This window comes from Ambystoma mexicanum, chromosome 9, assembly GCF_040938575.1.
Source record: "Ambystoma mexicanum isolate Mex_15411 chromosome 9, UKY_AmexF1_1, whole genome shotgun sequence".
Taxonomy (NCBI): Eukaryota; Metazoa; Chordata; class Amphibia; order Caudata; family Ambystomatidae; genus Ambystoma; species Ambystoma mexicanum.
Genome location: NC_090931.1, coordinates 436,977,296 through 436,990,903, shown reverse-complemented (window position 1 = coordinate 436,990,903; position 13,608 = coordinate 436,977,296). Strand labels below are relative to the sequence as shown.

At 42.2% G+C, this 13,608-nt stretch overlaps 1 protein-coding gene across 5 annotated transcripts in view; it reads left to right on the top strand.

Moving 5' to 3' along the window:
• The window catches only part of LOC138488148 (TATA-binding protein-associated factor 2N-like), a 530,913-nt gene that overhangs the window by 207,212 nt on the left and 310,093 nt on the right, over positions 1 to 13,608 (top strand). For all 5 annotated transcript variants that reach the window (XM_069614929.1, XM_069614927.1, XM_069614926.1 and 2 more), the window contains one exon: positions 11,094 to 11,203. In XM_069614929.1, the coding sequence (XP_069471030.1) occupies positions 11,094 to 11,203 (110 nt within the window). The remainder of the gene's footprint in view (positions 1 to 11,093; positions 11,204 to 13,608) is intronic.

Genomic DNA, 13,608 nt, shown 5'->3' with positions numbered 1-13,608 from the left:
CAAGGTCTGCCAGGCGGTTTTGCGTAACCTGTTTGTGTGCGTTGGGTGTCTCCTGAGGTAATTGTTTCTTCAAGGAGCTTGCATCTGCCCGTTATGGTTGTTTTACTGCTTAGTAATGTATTCGTACAGAATGTGAATACCCAATGCGGGAGACGGAATAAGTTACTTACCTGTAACTCCTGTTCTCCAGCATTGTATCTTTCATTGATTCACATGCAGCTCTCCCGCTATGGCTCTTCTTGGTTCATATTGCCACTTTACATGCGCTGTTCCAAACCTGAAGATGGCCTCCAGGGGTGGTGCCAAGGGAGCAATTTCCATTGGCAGTGGGCACTATGACCCACAAACGACTCTGCTGGAGCACTAAAGTGACTGCATTTTTAATTTATAAAATGAAGTGCCCTGTTACCCTGGATTCCCAGCCTGACTAAATATTCATATAGCATGTGAATCTATGAAAGATACCAATGCTGGAGAACAGGAGTTTGGGGTAAGTTACTTATTCCTTAACTATTGAGATTATTGTGCTAAACCTGTCAGAGCGAGTATTTTTACTTGAATTGGAAATCCCTAAATTTGTAGTTAAAAGGCAGAAATATCATCCATGAAATCTCAAACCAAACAAGTAACCATAGATATTGCTTCTACGGTGTGCTTCCTGTAGGTTGTAATAAAGCCAATTTTAAATTGCTATATCAGAACAGTTTACTACGAAGAAGTAGATATTAATGGCTAGTCGATTTTACCTCAAGATATTGTTTCCAAATCATGATGGCCACCTCCACATAGATGAAACTGTCAAATCACAGAAGGGTGCAACAGGTTCAGGGGTGTGGGGGGGCGCCCTACCATGGTAATGAATTAAAGAGTAGGAATTTTAAGGGCATGGCTTACAGCACAATAGGCCTTGCTTGCATCTGCTACCTGAGGCATCTCCTTTGGTGAGCTTTTTTAAATTCTGCTTCTTTGTCCACTCTCCAGGAACCCATCTAATATCGGTTTTGAATTTCATGTCACTCTTTGATTATTTGTGCCTCACGTTTATTCAGCTATGTAAGGGTGCAGAAGGAGGTGGCTGACGCACCGCTTGGCATATTGGTTGCTATAAACTTTTATTGTGTGATAAATAAAACAAGAAAAACCCTCTCTTTCTGTATTTCTAAGAGGGGGTTTCCCTGCCTCAACTAAAGATCTTAAATGGGTGTCAAAGTCCGTCAAAATAAGGACATGTAGTGGAAGTTGGATAAAAAATGTCTAGGTGCGAATGCAAAGTTGAATGCTGAAACTGAAGATGGAAGGTTCTGAATCAAGGTTTCCTCATCCCTGCTGGATTATCAACCACTAAGGCCTATTAATTAGATCAACAAAAGTAGTTCATGTGTAGAATTGAACGACAGTGATGAGAGTGAAAGTAACAAACTGAGGAGGTGTGACCAACGCAGTTGGCGAAAACACTTCTTTGGCTAACACCAAGATGCAGATCTGGTCCTTGTTGCCAGACATTTTGACACAAGTGTTTCAGAAGTTAAATGTTAACAAAGATTTGCTTTAGTAATAAAAAGGTGAGTTTTGTAAGCCGGAACAGAGTTCTATATTTTCCATGACCTGATCCTATTTCAAGAAACCTGGCTACAGGACAGTTTTAAGACCAGTGGATTTAAGGTAATGGAGCAATTAGCCACTCGTCCTAATGGCGATCTGCCCTCAAAGGGGGTGGGGGGTGTGTGGTTATTAATAGCAGCCCTCAATTTGTGTATGATTGATTTAGAACTAGTTAGTCGAGATGTCTAAGGGATTTTGGTTGCGAGGGCTTCGCTGAGTGGGTAGCGCCATCCAGTCAATGGTGATTCTTAATTTCTATTGGAACCCCTCCCGTGTGTTCAAGCTTATCCTTGTTTTTGGGTTCTCCCATCTACTCTGCTTCTGAAGGGGATTTCTGCGTATGGACATGGAGGTCTATTATTGGCTGGCGATTTTAATTCTCATTGCTTAACTGGAAGCATTTTGGGCGAGAAGACCACGAGCAGAAGCCACAGTGAAAGATGGCTGGATTTCTTTTCAGACTGGAATTTGCTTGCTAATGGTAACATCAGCGGGCACTTGGTTCCTGCTGTAACTTGGAAGAACGGGCTATCGGGGTCCATAATTATATGGTTCTCTCAGACGATTTGTTTACTAACTGTGAAAACTTCACAGTAAGATAGATGGGTTTGTGATCATCATCACCCTCCAACGGCATCCTTTCAATTAGGAGTACAGGTTGTGGAGAGGAGTGCCCGCACTGATGTTGGTGAATTCTGGGAATAAGAGTAGTACAATTCAGTAGAGGGGGGCCTCACTCTAATAGGAAATTATCCAGTGTAATGAGCCTGAGTGCAGACTCTGATCTTGATTGGTACTGTGCTCCAAAAATTTGCAGAATAGTTGTGGGAACTAGACCGTCCGATGGTAAGACGTCCAAAGAATTAGTGGTCATAAGCACTTTTTTGATGAAGAGGCATCTTTACAGAAAAGAGAATTAAGACAATCTATCCGAGATCTGAGAATACAATGGCTGAGGGGCCAGGATTTTCTCCTTCCGAAAGAAAAAAAATTGCGCAATCACTACAAAATGTGGTCTATTAGCCACAAATATTGTGCAGCATCCGTGATGGCCAGATTATGCTGGAGTCGGTTGGCTCAGAGAATTCTAGAAAGGTTGATTAGCCGACACCAGACCTCTCAAGGCCACCTCCAAGGTAATGCAGTGTCAGATTGCTTGGCATAACTATTTCAGGAATTTGTATAGGGAGTCCAATCCAGTTCAAATGGAGCCAGTAAATGATCTATTGTGGCAATTGAATCTAGCTCAGGAGCTCATAGATCCAATAATCAAGGCGTCTGGCTCAAGGGCTGCCGGTCCCTATTGGCTGACCAACAAGATCCTTAAGACTGACGTTGTCTGGGTTCAAGTCCTGATGCTTGTATTCAAAGGTATATTGGCAGCTAGGTGCTGTCCCGCCTCTTGCAAATGGGCGATTATTGTCCCGATATAAAAGAAGGGTGATCGGGTGGATTCGGTTAATTACCGCCCAATCGGCCTTTTTGATGCCGATAGTAAATCATTTTCAGGCATGATTCTGAGAGAGCTTTGAGAATTGGATTTCTGAAAAGAGTATTCTATCTAAACATCAAATTGGCTTTAGGAAGGGCTTTTCCATGTCATTGAATGGTCTGATAGTGAGTATTTTCTGATGGTCCCGGTTATATGGCGCATGGATTGACATGTCGAAGGCCTTCGATATGATTAACAGAGTTAGTTTGTGGCTTAAATTCCAGTATTGGACTGCCGGAAGTTTACCTGTAATTAAAAATCTACATGAAAATAGTATGATGCAAAGAAGATTGGATGCTCAAGGTCATCTGTCCTCGCAGGTACCCACAAAGAGAGGAGTGAGGCAGGATTGCTTACTTGCTTCCTGCCTGTTTAACCTCTATTTAGCAGATCTAGCAGAAACACTGAATACTCGCGCATTAGCCACCCCCCAACCTCGGTTCAGTCAATTGGCTGGCTTATGCAGATGATATAGTCCTGCTAGAATACATGCTTGTCAGCCTTTGACAGGTATGCTTTAAATAATGATTTACAAATCAACCCTGCAAAATCAAATATAGCCTTTTGTAATCCTTTCAAAAGGGTATCAATGTTTAGGTGGATGTTAAGCAACTAGCCAGTAACAAAGGAAGTTATGTTTAGGCTTCAGACTCTGATCCAATCTGACGATAAGAGCTGTTGAATTGGCTATTCAAGACAAATTTGTACAACTTATGTGGCAAATGAAGAATCTGTTCTTTTGCAGATTCTCCTTACTCCAGATGATAGCTTGATAACAGCCATTCTATACGCCATGGAAATTGAGCATAGTGTCCGGAAGGAGAATTGGGTGAGAATTGAAGGTAACATGGAAGATGGTTTTAAATCTTCCAGCATCTCTCCGCAGTGCCCGTTTACGAAAGGAGTTGGGTTTACAAACTTTAAGAGCATTCTTTGGCTGAAAGGTAGTTTCACTTAACAGATTAATACTTGATCCTCAGAGTAACACACTATATGAAGATGTGGGAGCTATTCTGAACCAATGAAATTGTAAGGTTCTCTGGTTTGAAGGTTGATGCCTCAAACGTGTTGGTTACTTGTGACCCATCAAAGTTGTATTTGAGAATTAATCCAAATAGTGAAAAGGGCCTTAATTGAATGGATTGGATTCTAACTAGAGCTGAAATCTTAAAATCATTCCCGATTATGGATAAACCAGGAGGGACAGTCACTTCCTACTTACAACACTTTCAAACTGGAGAGCAGAATTCCGACTCAATATAGTATTGACAAAAATCTTGAGAATACTTGATAAACTGCAATATCAGGACGTTACCTGCAACCTCTGCTGGGAAATGCTAACTCAGAATCTGAGACGCTTACTGTCGCATTGCTGGGCTACTAAGATTTTGAGTTAAATATTCTCCCGATTTGTTGATAAAATTGAGTACATAAGTACTGAGGCCTTTTGGTGAAGTGTCAGCTGGCCATAACTTTTCTGATTTTGGAAAACATTGAAATTACTGAATGAATTGGGTTTTACTAAATTGTAAATAATTTAATCAAATGTTGATGTAATTATGTTTATGTAATTGTGATCTAATTTCTAATTGATTTGTATTCTAATGTGAAAAGTCGAAATATCGGCTAAACACAATACGACAAATAAAAAAAGGAAGTCCACTGTCCAAATCCTAGCTCACCTTTACACTAAAAACGAAACGCAAATGTTCTTCGTCCCGGAGAACGACTCCCTTCTCCTGGCCTCTGGTGGTGCTAGAAACAGGTGGGGGCCCGAAGGCAAGTGCAGGGGAAGGATGCTGAATAACAATTGGGGAGAGGGGTCTGGACCAGAAGGCTCATAAGGTCACCGGCCATCCAATCACATCGGCTGAGGGAGTTAACAGGGAACGGGGGAGAGAGACGGCAGAGAAGATGAGGGTCTGGAGTGGTTTACAGAACTTGGAGGTCCGGTTCAAGACGCAGGGGGAGGCTGTTCCAGAGGAAGGAGCCAGCCGAAGAGAGGAACCTGACATCTCTGCTTGGAATAGCCTTTGACCAGCAGAGAGTTGGAGTGGAAGGATTGAAGGGATCTAGGGGAGTGTTTAGTGAGAGCCAGTTGCAGGTAGCATGGCCCCAGGCCCCAGACAGCTTTGTGGATGATGCAGAGGGATTTTAATTTGATCCAAGCAGCAACCGGGAGCCAGTGGAGTGAGTTTAGGGCAGGTGAGATATAGTCCCTGGGCTTGAGGCCAAGGAGAAGTCGCGCAGGTCTATTCTAGATTAGTTGAAGGGAGTGAAGAGGTGAGGCAGCTAGATTGTGGAAGAGGCTGTTGTAGTCCAGCTTCAGGGCACCAGAGCTCGGGAGACAGTGAGCTTCTGGGGGAAGGTGAAGAAAGGGAGAATGCCTTTGAGGCGGTGAAGCTGAAAATGGGCCTTATTGGCAAGGTCCATGGCTGGGGGGGGGGGTCGCGTAACTAGATTGCTGCAATCAGATGTGAAGTGCTGGCTCCAATGCCCCAGAAATGCCATTCAAGGCCATTTATGCATGGTTTGATGTTCTAGATGTACAGCGTCACGTGCTATTGATTCCAGCATGTGCCAAGCTCAGCCTCAAATGATCCAGAACCACCATAAAGTTCCTTAATTGCCGGTCTGTCGATTGAAAAGCTTTTCCATCCTCGTTTGTGGGAATGGAAATGCAAGTGTGATGGCGGCTGTTTAACCCATGGCTATCTCATTTAAATGTTCATGTCTGGGTCAGAAATTACCCTATTTGGAATTATGCCTCCCCTGCACTTGTTCCCAACACGCATAAGTAGATGGCTATGATTCTCAATTCTGACCAATTAAAAGTGTGTCCCGTTTGTGAATACATGATGAGCTTTTAAATGCGCAGAAGTGCCACTTGATTTGCACAATGCTCAAAGTGCTGGAAAAGGGCATCTGAATGAGCGCGCCAAAGATTCATTTATTCAGATGTCTGTTGTGGGTTGGGTTGTTGCTATTTTTAGCGAAAGTGAGATGCGGGGGAAACATGCCATTGTGAAAATCAAACCATGCTTGAAGCCTAGCCAGAATGACTTAATACGGACTCCTCTTAATCAAAATGAGCACTCCTAAAGGATATACCAAACATTGTATCATTTAGGTTACATCAAAGATCACCTGCTTGTGTGCTGTAGTATTGTAGCATATCTAATCCCTAGAGAAATAGGAAAATAGTTGTTTTGACATACTGTGGTAAGTTGGACATGGGAGACGGACAATGAAGATATGATTCAACATACGTTTTGATGTGCTTGTCGCAAATTCGACTTTTCACATTACATATAACGATGCATGTGATTTTGGTCAATTAACATACATTAAAATAGTCCAAAATTGTATAAAACCAATTCCTTTCAAAACTAAGACAAATTTCATGACCTGCTATTCATCTCTCCCAGAAATTATCAATCTGCTGAGAAGCTTCACTCTGGTCTCGGGTCCCTCAACAGTCAAATCATTGTGTATGAGTCTGCATTCCTGAATCGTCGCATAAAGGACAAAGATTAGCCTTATGTGAATGCTTGTTCTGAATAAACTGGATTTCCCCTGTTGACAAATTAAGGCAAAATCTTCTGACTTCCATCTTGAATTAGGAAATTGACTTAAATACATTGGTAAATACCCTCTAAGTTTGTCATACGAGGACAATTTGGCTAATGCCAAGCTACGCATCTCTGCTATTGTACGCATCCAGTCCATTCTGGCCAAACTTCCTTTACGCCCAAAGGATTCATGACTAGATATTTTTCTGAGCTATCACACTCCTGCAAGATTTGTCACAGTTCTTCAATTGTACAATAAATGGATTAAACCCATTATTTAGAAGAAGCCCAATATACTCATGAGTTTGAGGAACTAATATCAGTCTATATAATAAAACAACCTTCCACTCAATAGAAGCCTCCATGGATTGTAGACCCTACTCGTACCCCAAACTTGCCATAGGAAGACTCTGCGACAAGCTCAGAATCTTCCTCCATAGTTTCCTCTATTGTCGTCCTGTTCATTACTCATGGTAAAGGTTTTATATCCATTCCATATATTCGAGGTATAACCTTACTAAGGGAACTATCAAAAATGTTCAATAAGTGTAAAAGAGCTTCTTAATTTGGCAAGCCAGTTGGACGAGTTTGTCTACTTAAAACTCTAGATGAGCAATTGTTGAACAAGACATCAGTTTGAAGCCTCAATATGAAACTTAATTTACTACGAGGACTTCTTGATCTAGAAGTGTCCGCTTAGTTTGGAACACGCTAAAGTGGTTTCTTAACTTGCAAACAAATCCAGCAAAATCTAATATTGTAAGTTATTTATTATTGCATAATCCCAGAGGGCTCCTAAATGGTGTTGGAGGCCTGTCGGAGTATAGTCTAACAGGACTATATCATGCGCATAGGCAATCCAATTCATAGTCCAGGAGCCAATGTTGGGGGTGCTTAAAGCAAAATGATCTAATGTTTCTACCAAGCCAGCAAGAAGATTGACACTGGGGGCAATTATGCATCCGTAGCCCACCCCTCTGAGACTCGGGCGAATAGGTGATCCTGCACATTGAACCTAATTTGTAAACGTGAGTCTTCATGAAGGTTCACAATCGCTAGCAGAGACCTAGGCCGACCCCATTGTTTCAGCTTTGACCCCAGGCGTTCCCTATTTAGTGTATCGAATGCCTTTGAGAGATCCATCTATGCACCATACAATATGGGGCCACCCTTAGACCAGGACTTCTCACACACAATGCTAATTACTAGTTTGTTCAATGAAGTTGAAAGGCCCTTTCTGAGTCCTATTTAATGTTTGGCCAATATGTCCTTATATTTGGCCAAGGATTCCAGCTCCCTTAATAATGCCCAAGCAAAAATGTTTCTATCCGCATCCAGAAGGGTGATCGGGCGATAATTCACCCGGTCGCCCTACTTAGATGGGATCACGACGGATTTCCATGATTCGGCAGATGCCTACTCCACCTTATTGAATAGGACTAGCAATGTTCTAGACTACAGTTCGATGTCAGACATTAATAAAAGTGTAATTCAAAGAAAGCCTGCCTTGGGTATGCCACATCTAGGATGGTGGTTAGTTAAAAAGCATAAGCTAAAAAGAAACATAACAAATGAGTGTTTGTCAGGTTTTCTTATAAAAGATTCCTTCCTTCGTTCAAACTTTTTCTAATCCATCGTCTGGCCCTACCACAAATAAATTAAACCATAAACGTCACCTATGTAAGATTGCTTCCCCTCCTCTTGGCCTGTGGTGGTGCTTTTTTGACCACAACCCAATTGTCTACTTGGTTTTTTTCTCTCACGCTTGGCCTGCTGGTATAGTTCAAAATATGTCTTATATTTTCTCTGGTTTTAGAGAAGAAAGGTGGATCTGGACCCCCACACAAATGTTCTAATCCGCTCAAAGAATTATATTATAAACTGGTCCTACGCACCTGCTCTTCTTTCTTTTTTTTGTCTTTTTTTTTATAAGTTATCACACCAATCGTTGCCTTTCTCTGGCCTCCTTTGGTTCGCCTGACAATGTCTTTTTCCCCTGGTTGGTGTCTTAGAAGTTTGGTTAGGTTTTGTATCTGTCTGTTCTCCTCTGCTGAGTTTCTCCAGCCATTTAGGTTTTTTTTCTTGTAGCCTAGAGTGGGCCTTTAGGCTCCTCTGCCTGGCAGATTTGATATTGTTATCACTCCTCCATGGATACCTAGCTTCCCAGCCTTGTGTGTGCCAGGTAGCTTCTCGGGCCTCTGTGGATTCTCCATGCTGTCACCCGTTGACAGAGTATCTCTTTTCTAAGCTTAGCATGGGCTTATCTGGTCTGTCTTGATTAAATGTGTTTCACCCTCTCATGGGGTTTTCCGGGCATCAGCCCAGTGTGGGCTATCTAGCATCTCGAAGCATATGGATGCTTGATCTTGTCACCCATCCAAATGTTTGTACATCTTCTCCCACACAGTCTACCAGGTTTTAGCGTTCATACTTCAGGTTTTCCCAATGCCTATGTATTCTTTCTCTTCGACTGTAGTAACAATATCTGTTCCTTTGGGTCGTCCTGGACTATTGTTTCTCGCACCTTCTGAGGGTCTCTCGTTTTTCACTCTGCTTGGATATCTTTGCCCCATTCCTGGTTGGGAGGGTTTTTATTTACACCTTGCCCATGGGTCCTATTTCTTGCGCCCGCCTCAATGTTCGACTTTCACCCCCGTCTTGGGGGATCTCCTGTCTCTTAGCCCGCCTTAGTTTCCCCCTCTCCCAGTCTTGGGCTGTTTTGCCTTTCCCTACAACTTGCAGTATCTTGCTTCTCTTCCCTTCTTTGGCTTTCAGGGTTTCTCACCCCATCTTGGGGTCTTGCACGGACTTGCCTCCCGCTTCCAGGGTCACAGCGCGTACCCCACTGTGTGCTGCAGTGTTTCAGAGCAGCCAGTCTCCTTGGTCGGCATGGAACCACGGCTCTGACCTCTCTTGCGTCAGTTCATCCTGTTGGTTCATGGCAGGACTTGGGCATCTGTGAAGGCCGATGTCGGTCAACCACTTTAAGGTGGTTCACGTCTACTTTTCATTGAGCGGGCAGAGCTCCTCTGGCTCCCGGGCCTAGGTTAAGGCTGCAGGGTTCCGCTGGCTTTCTCGCTCCTCTGCTCTCAAAATCGTCTGTGGTGCTGCTCACTGGCCTGCCTAGAAGGTGAATTGGCCCTCCTCTGCGTTACTCTGCAGGTATGCGTCTCTCCCTCATACTTTTGCTTCCTTCTTACACTTCTCGAGTGTCAGTCTCACAAGATCTTTGTTGCTCCTTGAAACGAGATGGGACAACTGGGTCAGAAACTAAACCACTGATTTTTAAAGGGCCATATACATCATTGCCCGGCTCGATCATCATAGAACCAACAAACGCGTGGGAATTCTGTTCTGGAGGATGGATGAGTAAAACTCCCGCTTTGATATTCCTTGTCCCTTAAGGGCGTGGGGTGTCGCCCCCAGTAGGATCCTGCTTGCTTTGACCACTAGGGAGTGTTAAGCGAAGCTAGCTCACCTCTCTAGACCCAAAGGGGGGTGGGTTGTCCTTGGGGAGAAGGAACAAATTCTGTGCGTTCCCCAAAATACCCTTTGGTAATTAGTTAACATAATCTATAAGTGAGATTGATTACATTTCAGGACCTTAAGTATAGTAATTTAATAATTTTTTTGTATATAGTGCTTTAATCTAAATTGCTTTGAGTACCGGATTCTAATAAAATCTCAGGCTCTTTTTACCTACTAAAACTGCAGACTACTGTAACATGTCAATTCATGATTTTAGAGCTGAAGGTTGTTGACAAATTGGTATAATGCAAAAAGCTTCTACAAATTCAAATGAAGGGAAATGGTGTTTGAGGCTGAAATCAGACAAAAACATTATGAAAAAATCTCTATTTTCAAAAACATTGATGCCCACATCCGCTTCAATTTCCACTCCTTAATGGTATGATAATGTGCTGATTAGCTAACTGGTGACTTCAATCATACCTTTAGCATCCACTTGACAGCTGTAGAATATGCAAGGCTAAAGGTGTGTCAACAAAATTAGATCTTGTTGCTATTTCACCTAACCTTTCAAAATTTAAATGATCTAGAATACAAATATTAATGGAATTGCAGCTAAATATGGGTTGAAGATTCAGTAGCATCATGTTGAAGGTTTTCCATCATGAAACCTATTTCCCAGTCAACATTCCTCCTCAGCTGTACTTGCCTCATTCTGAAATGGCTAGGAATCTGTCGTAACTGTGAAGCAGGCCCATTAATAAAGTAGTTATCTACCTGATTTTTTAAAATATATATTTTTGTTGGGATTTCTGAATTCATGATGCTTTGGATCTCGGTAGTCTACTATTTGCTCGTCTACCATGTAAACAGTTTCCTTCAAAATGCTACATGCAATTTTTATTCTGGGTTTCTTGGGTTGCTCCTCAAGTAATTAAAAAATGCATTTCTCCTCCTAGGTGGTGAGCAAGACAACTCTGACAATAATACTATATTTGTCCAAGGTCTGGCTGAGGATGTTAAACCTGAGGAAGTGGGCGACTTCTTCAAGCAGATTGGCATCATAAAGGTACATGAGGGATTTGAGATTTCTGACAGTCTTCGTTTTTCTTTTTGTAATTGGGTATAAGAATGCAAGGTTTAGATTGGTTAACGTTTATGTTGCCCACATCAGTCCTTTGCCTGTTTGGTTCTTTACTTTATAGAGTCAAAAACGTTTGCTTTGTTCTAGGGTTCTTCCATTCACCCCTTTATAAGGCTAGAACGTTCATCTTTTGTAGTATGTGGATCAAACTTAGACTTTTTTTTGGTTTCGATATTTCGGGGGGGTAAGAGAAACACAATCTTCCTGAAGGTTATTTAAAAAAAATAATTCCAACAAGGATTGTGTTATAATATGCCCAAGAGGTAATTTGTTTGAGAAATATATTTTTTCCACAATGATTTGTTGATGACTGGAAAAATATGAATGGTCTCCCAAGGTCATCAATCGGAATATCACAATGCCCCATATCTCATTTTTTTATATTAAGGTTGATGAGCTTTGGCAGTTCGAACTACTATGACAATAGTTATGCTGTTGGGTGGGGGAGGGATATGTTGAAAAATATGAGGGATATGTATGCATTCTTTGAATAACTTGATCGGCCATGTAATTTGTGTATAAGAACAAGCTGAATAAATGCATTTTCAAGGTTTCAACATCAGAAACTCTGTCCTATTGATTGACAGACTGTGTGTGTTTTAGACTTGTTACAGGTTCACAACACCTTGTATGAACCTTATGCCCAATAACTCGCGCATCAGTCACCTTGTGGATGAGCTATGCAAACATAGCACAAGCTGATTACTGGGTAGAGGACAATAGGTGCCATTCAAACAGATTAGGGTTGTTTCACCAAAGTTAAAAAAAGTTCACGGCAGTATCGAGTCTATTCTGTTGCAGATCGGCTTGACCCAAATACCTGTGCTGCAAGCAGCCTCATACTAACCCCTTACCCCCTACTTACCTACTCGCCCGCTGATGGTGCTTTTTCTACTGCCCTGCAGTGTCAGTTCGCCCCTCTAACGTGGGTTGGAGCTGACGCTGCAGGGTCCTTTTTTGTGTGGAAGAGGCCACCCCCGCATCCTCCAAATCCCAGTATACCGAACATGGGGAGTGGGGGGACACCCCTGCAGCCCCCGCTCCTCATGTTTGATATTTTGGGCATCGAACAAATGTTACTCCTGGAATTCAGTCAAAACGTCCATACAGACATTTTGATTCAAGCAAATTGGGTATTAACTGCAAACAACCCAATAACTGACTCCAATAAAAGAAACAAAACATTCAAGAAACCATCTCTGAAGAAACCTAAAATGGCTCTGTCTGTAACATTGGTATAGGCCAATGATAAAGTGGTCCTAAACACATACACAATTGTTCAGTAAAATTAAAAGACATCAATATGTATTTCCTCTGACGCTGGTCTAATAGTTGGACTAACAGACCACATGGACTTGCTCAATTACAGCAAACTTTTACTACTGATCAGCTAGAAAAAATGTCATGTCGCCAACAAACTAAGAATTTAATTTGCAACTATGTCAGAATTAGCCTTCTTTTTTGTCATGGAGTGACTTTAACCTAAAACTCACTGGTAAAGCTGAGGTTCTGAGGGATGTAAACATTCAGTACCCCAACCTAAATACTGCTGGATCTGGCGAGGCAGGCCTCGGTGTGCCAGCATTTCTTAATGAATCAGGCTTGGGACCACCACATTCCACATCTAAATCTGTCATCCAGGGGGAAACACCCTTTTCAGTCAAAAGGCCAAAGGTATCCTCGATTACTTTTTGAGTGTCAGACATGCAATTAGTGTACTGACAATGTTCAGGGCAACACTATGTAAGGTGGCAATACACACCAAGCCTTTGGTACAGAAGGTATTTCCTTCTTGGCCAGTTATTAGTATTCAGAAATGCAGTTCTCTGCAACGCTGGCAGAGAGCTATTGCCCTTCCTTATGTCCCTAGTGCAGGAGAAATATCTAATTGGTGCCCTGTGTGATTGACTGACTTTTTATTATGAATATTAAACCTAAGCTGTGCCTGAGGCTACGACCTACTCTATAAAGGAACTGTTAAAGGGTGCTCATCAGGAATTTCTTTACAAAAGCAAGAAAGTCCTTGGTCCAGAATCCTAGGCTAACCTAAATTCTGTCGGTACCACTACAAAAATAAACTTGTAACTCAAAGGTACACTCGGCCTTGGCTAATGAATGGTGGCTTTTCTTTTTTTTTAACATTGGTACACTTGGCATCACAGTAAAAACACCATCACAACTTTACAGTTTAGCATTAATTCTTCTATAATGTAAGATCGACACTGTTGTATCCTGGATCTTGAATGTTATTCTGTGCCGTTCGTAGAGGATCATGCAGGCGTTGAGCAGTGCATACATGTGACTTTCGCTTCCCAAGGAAAGTAGCATGA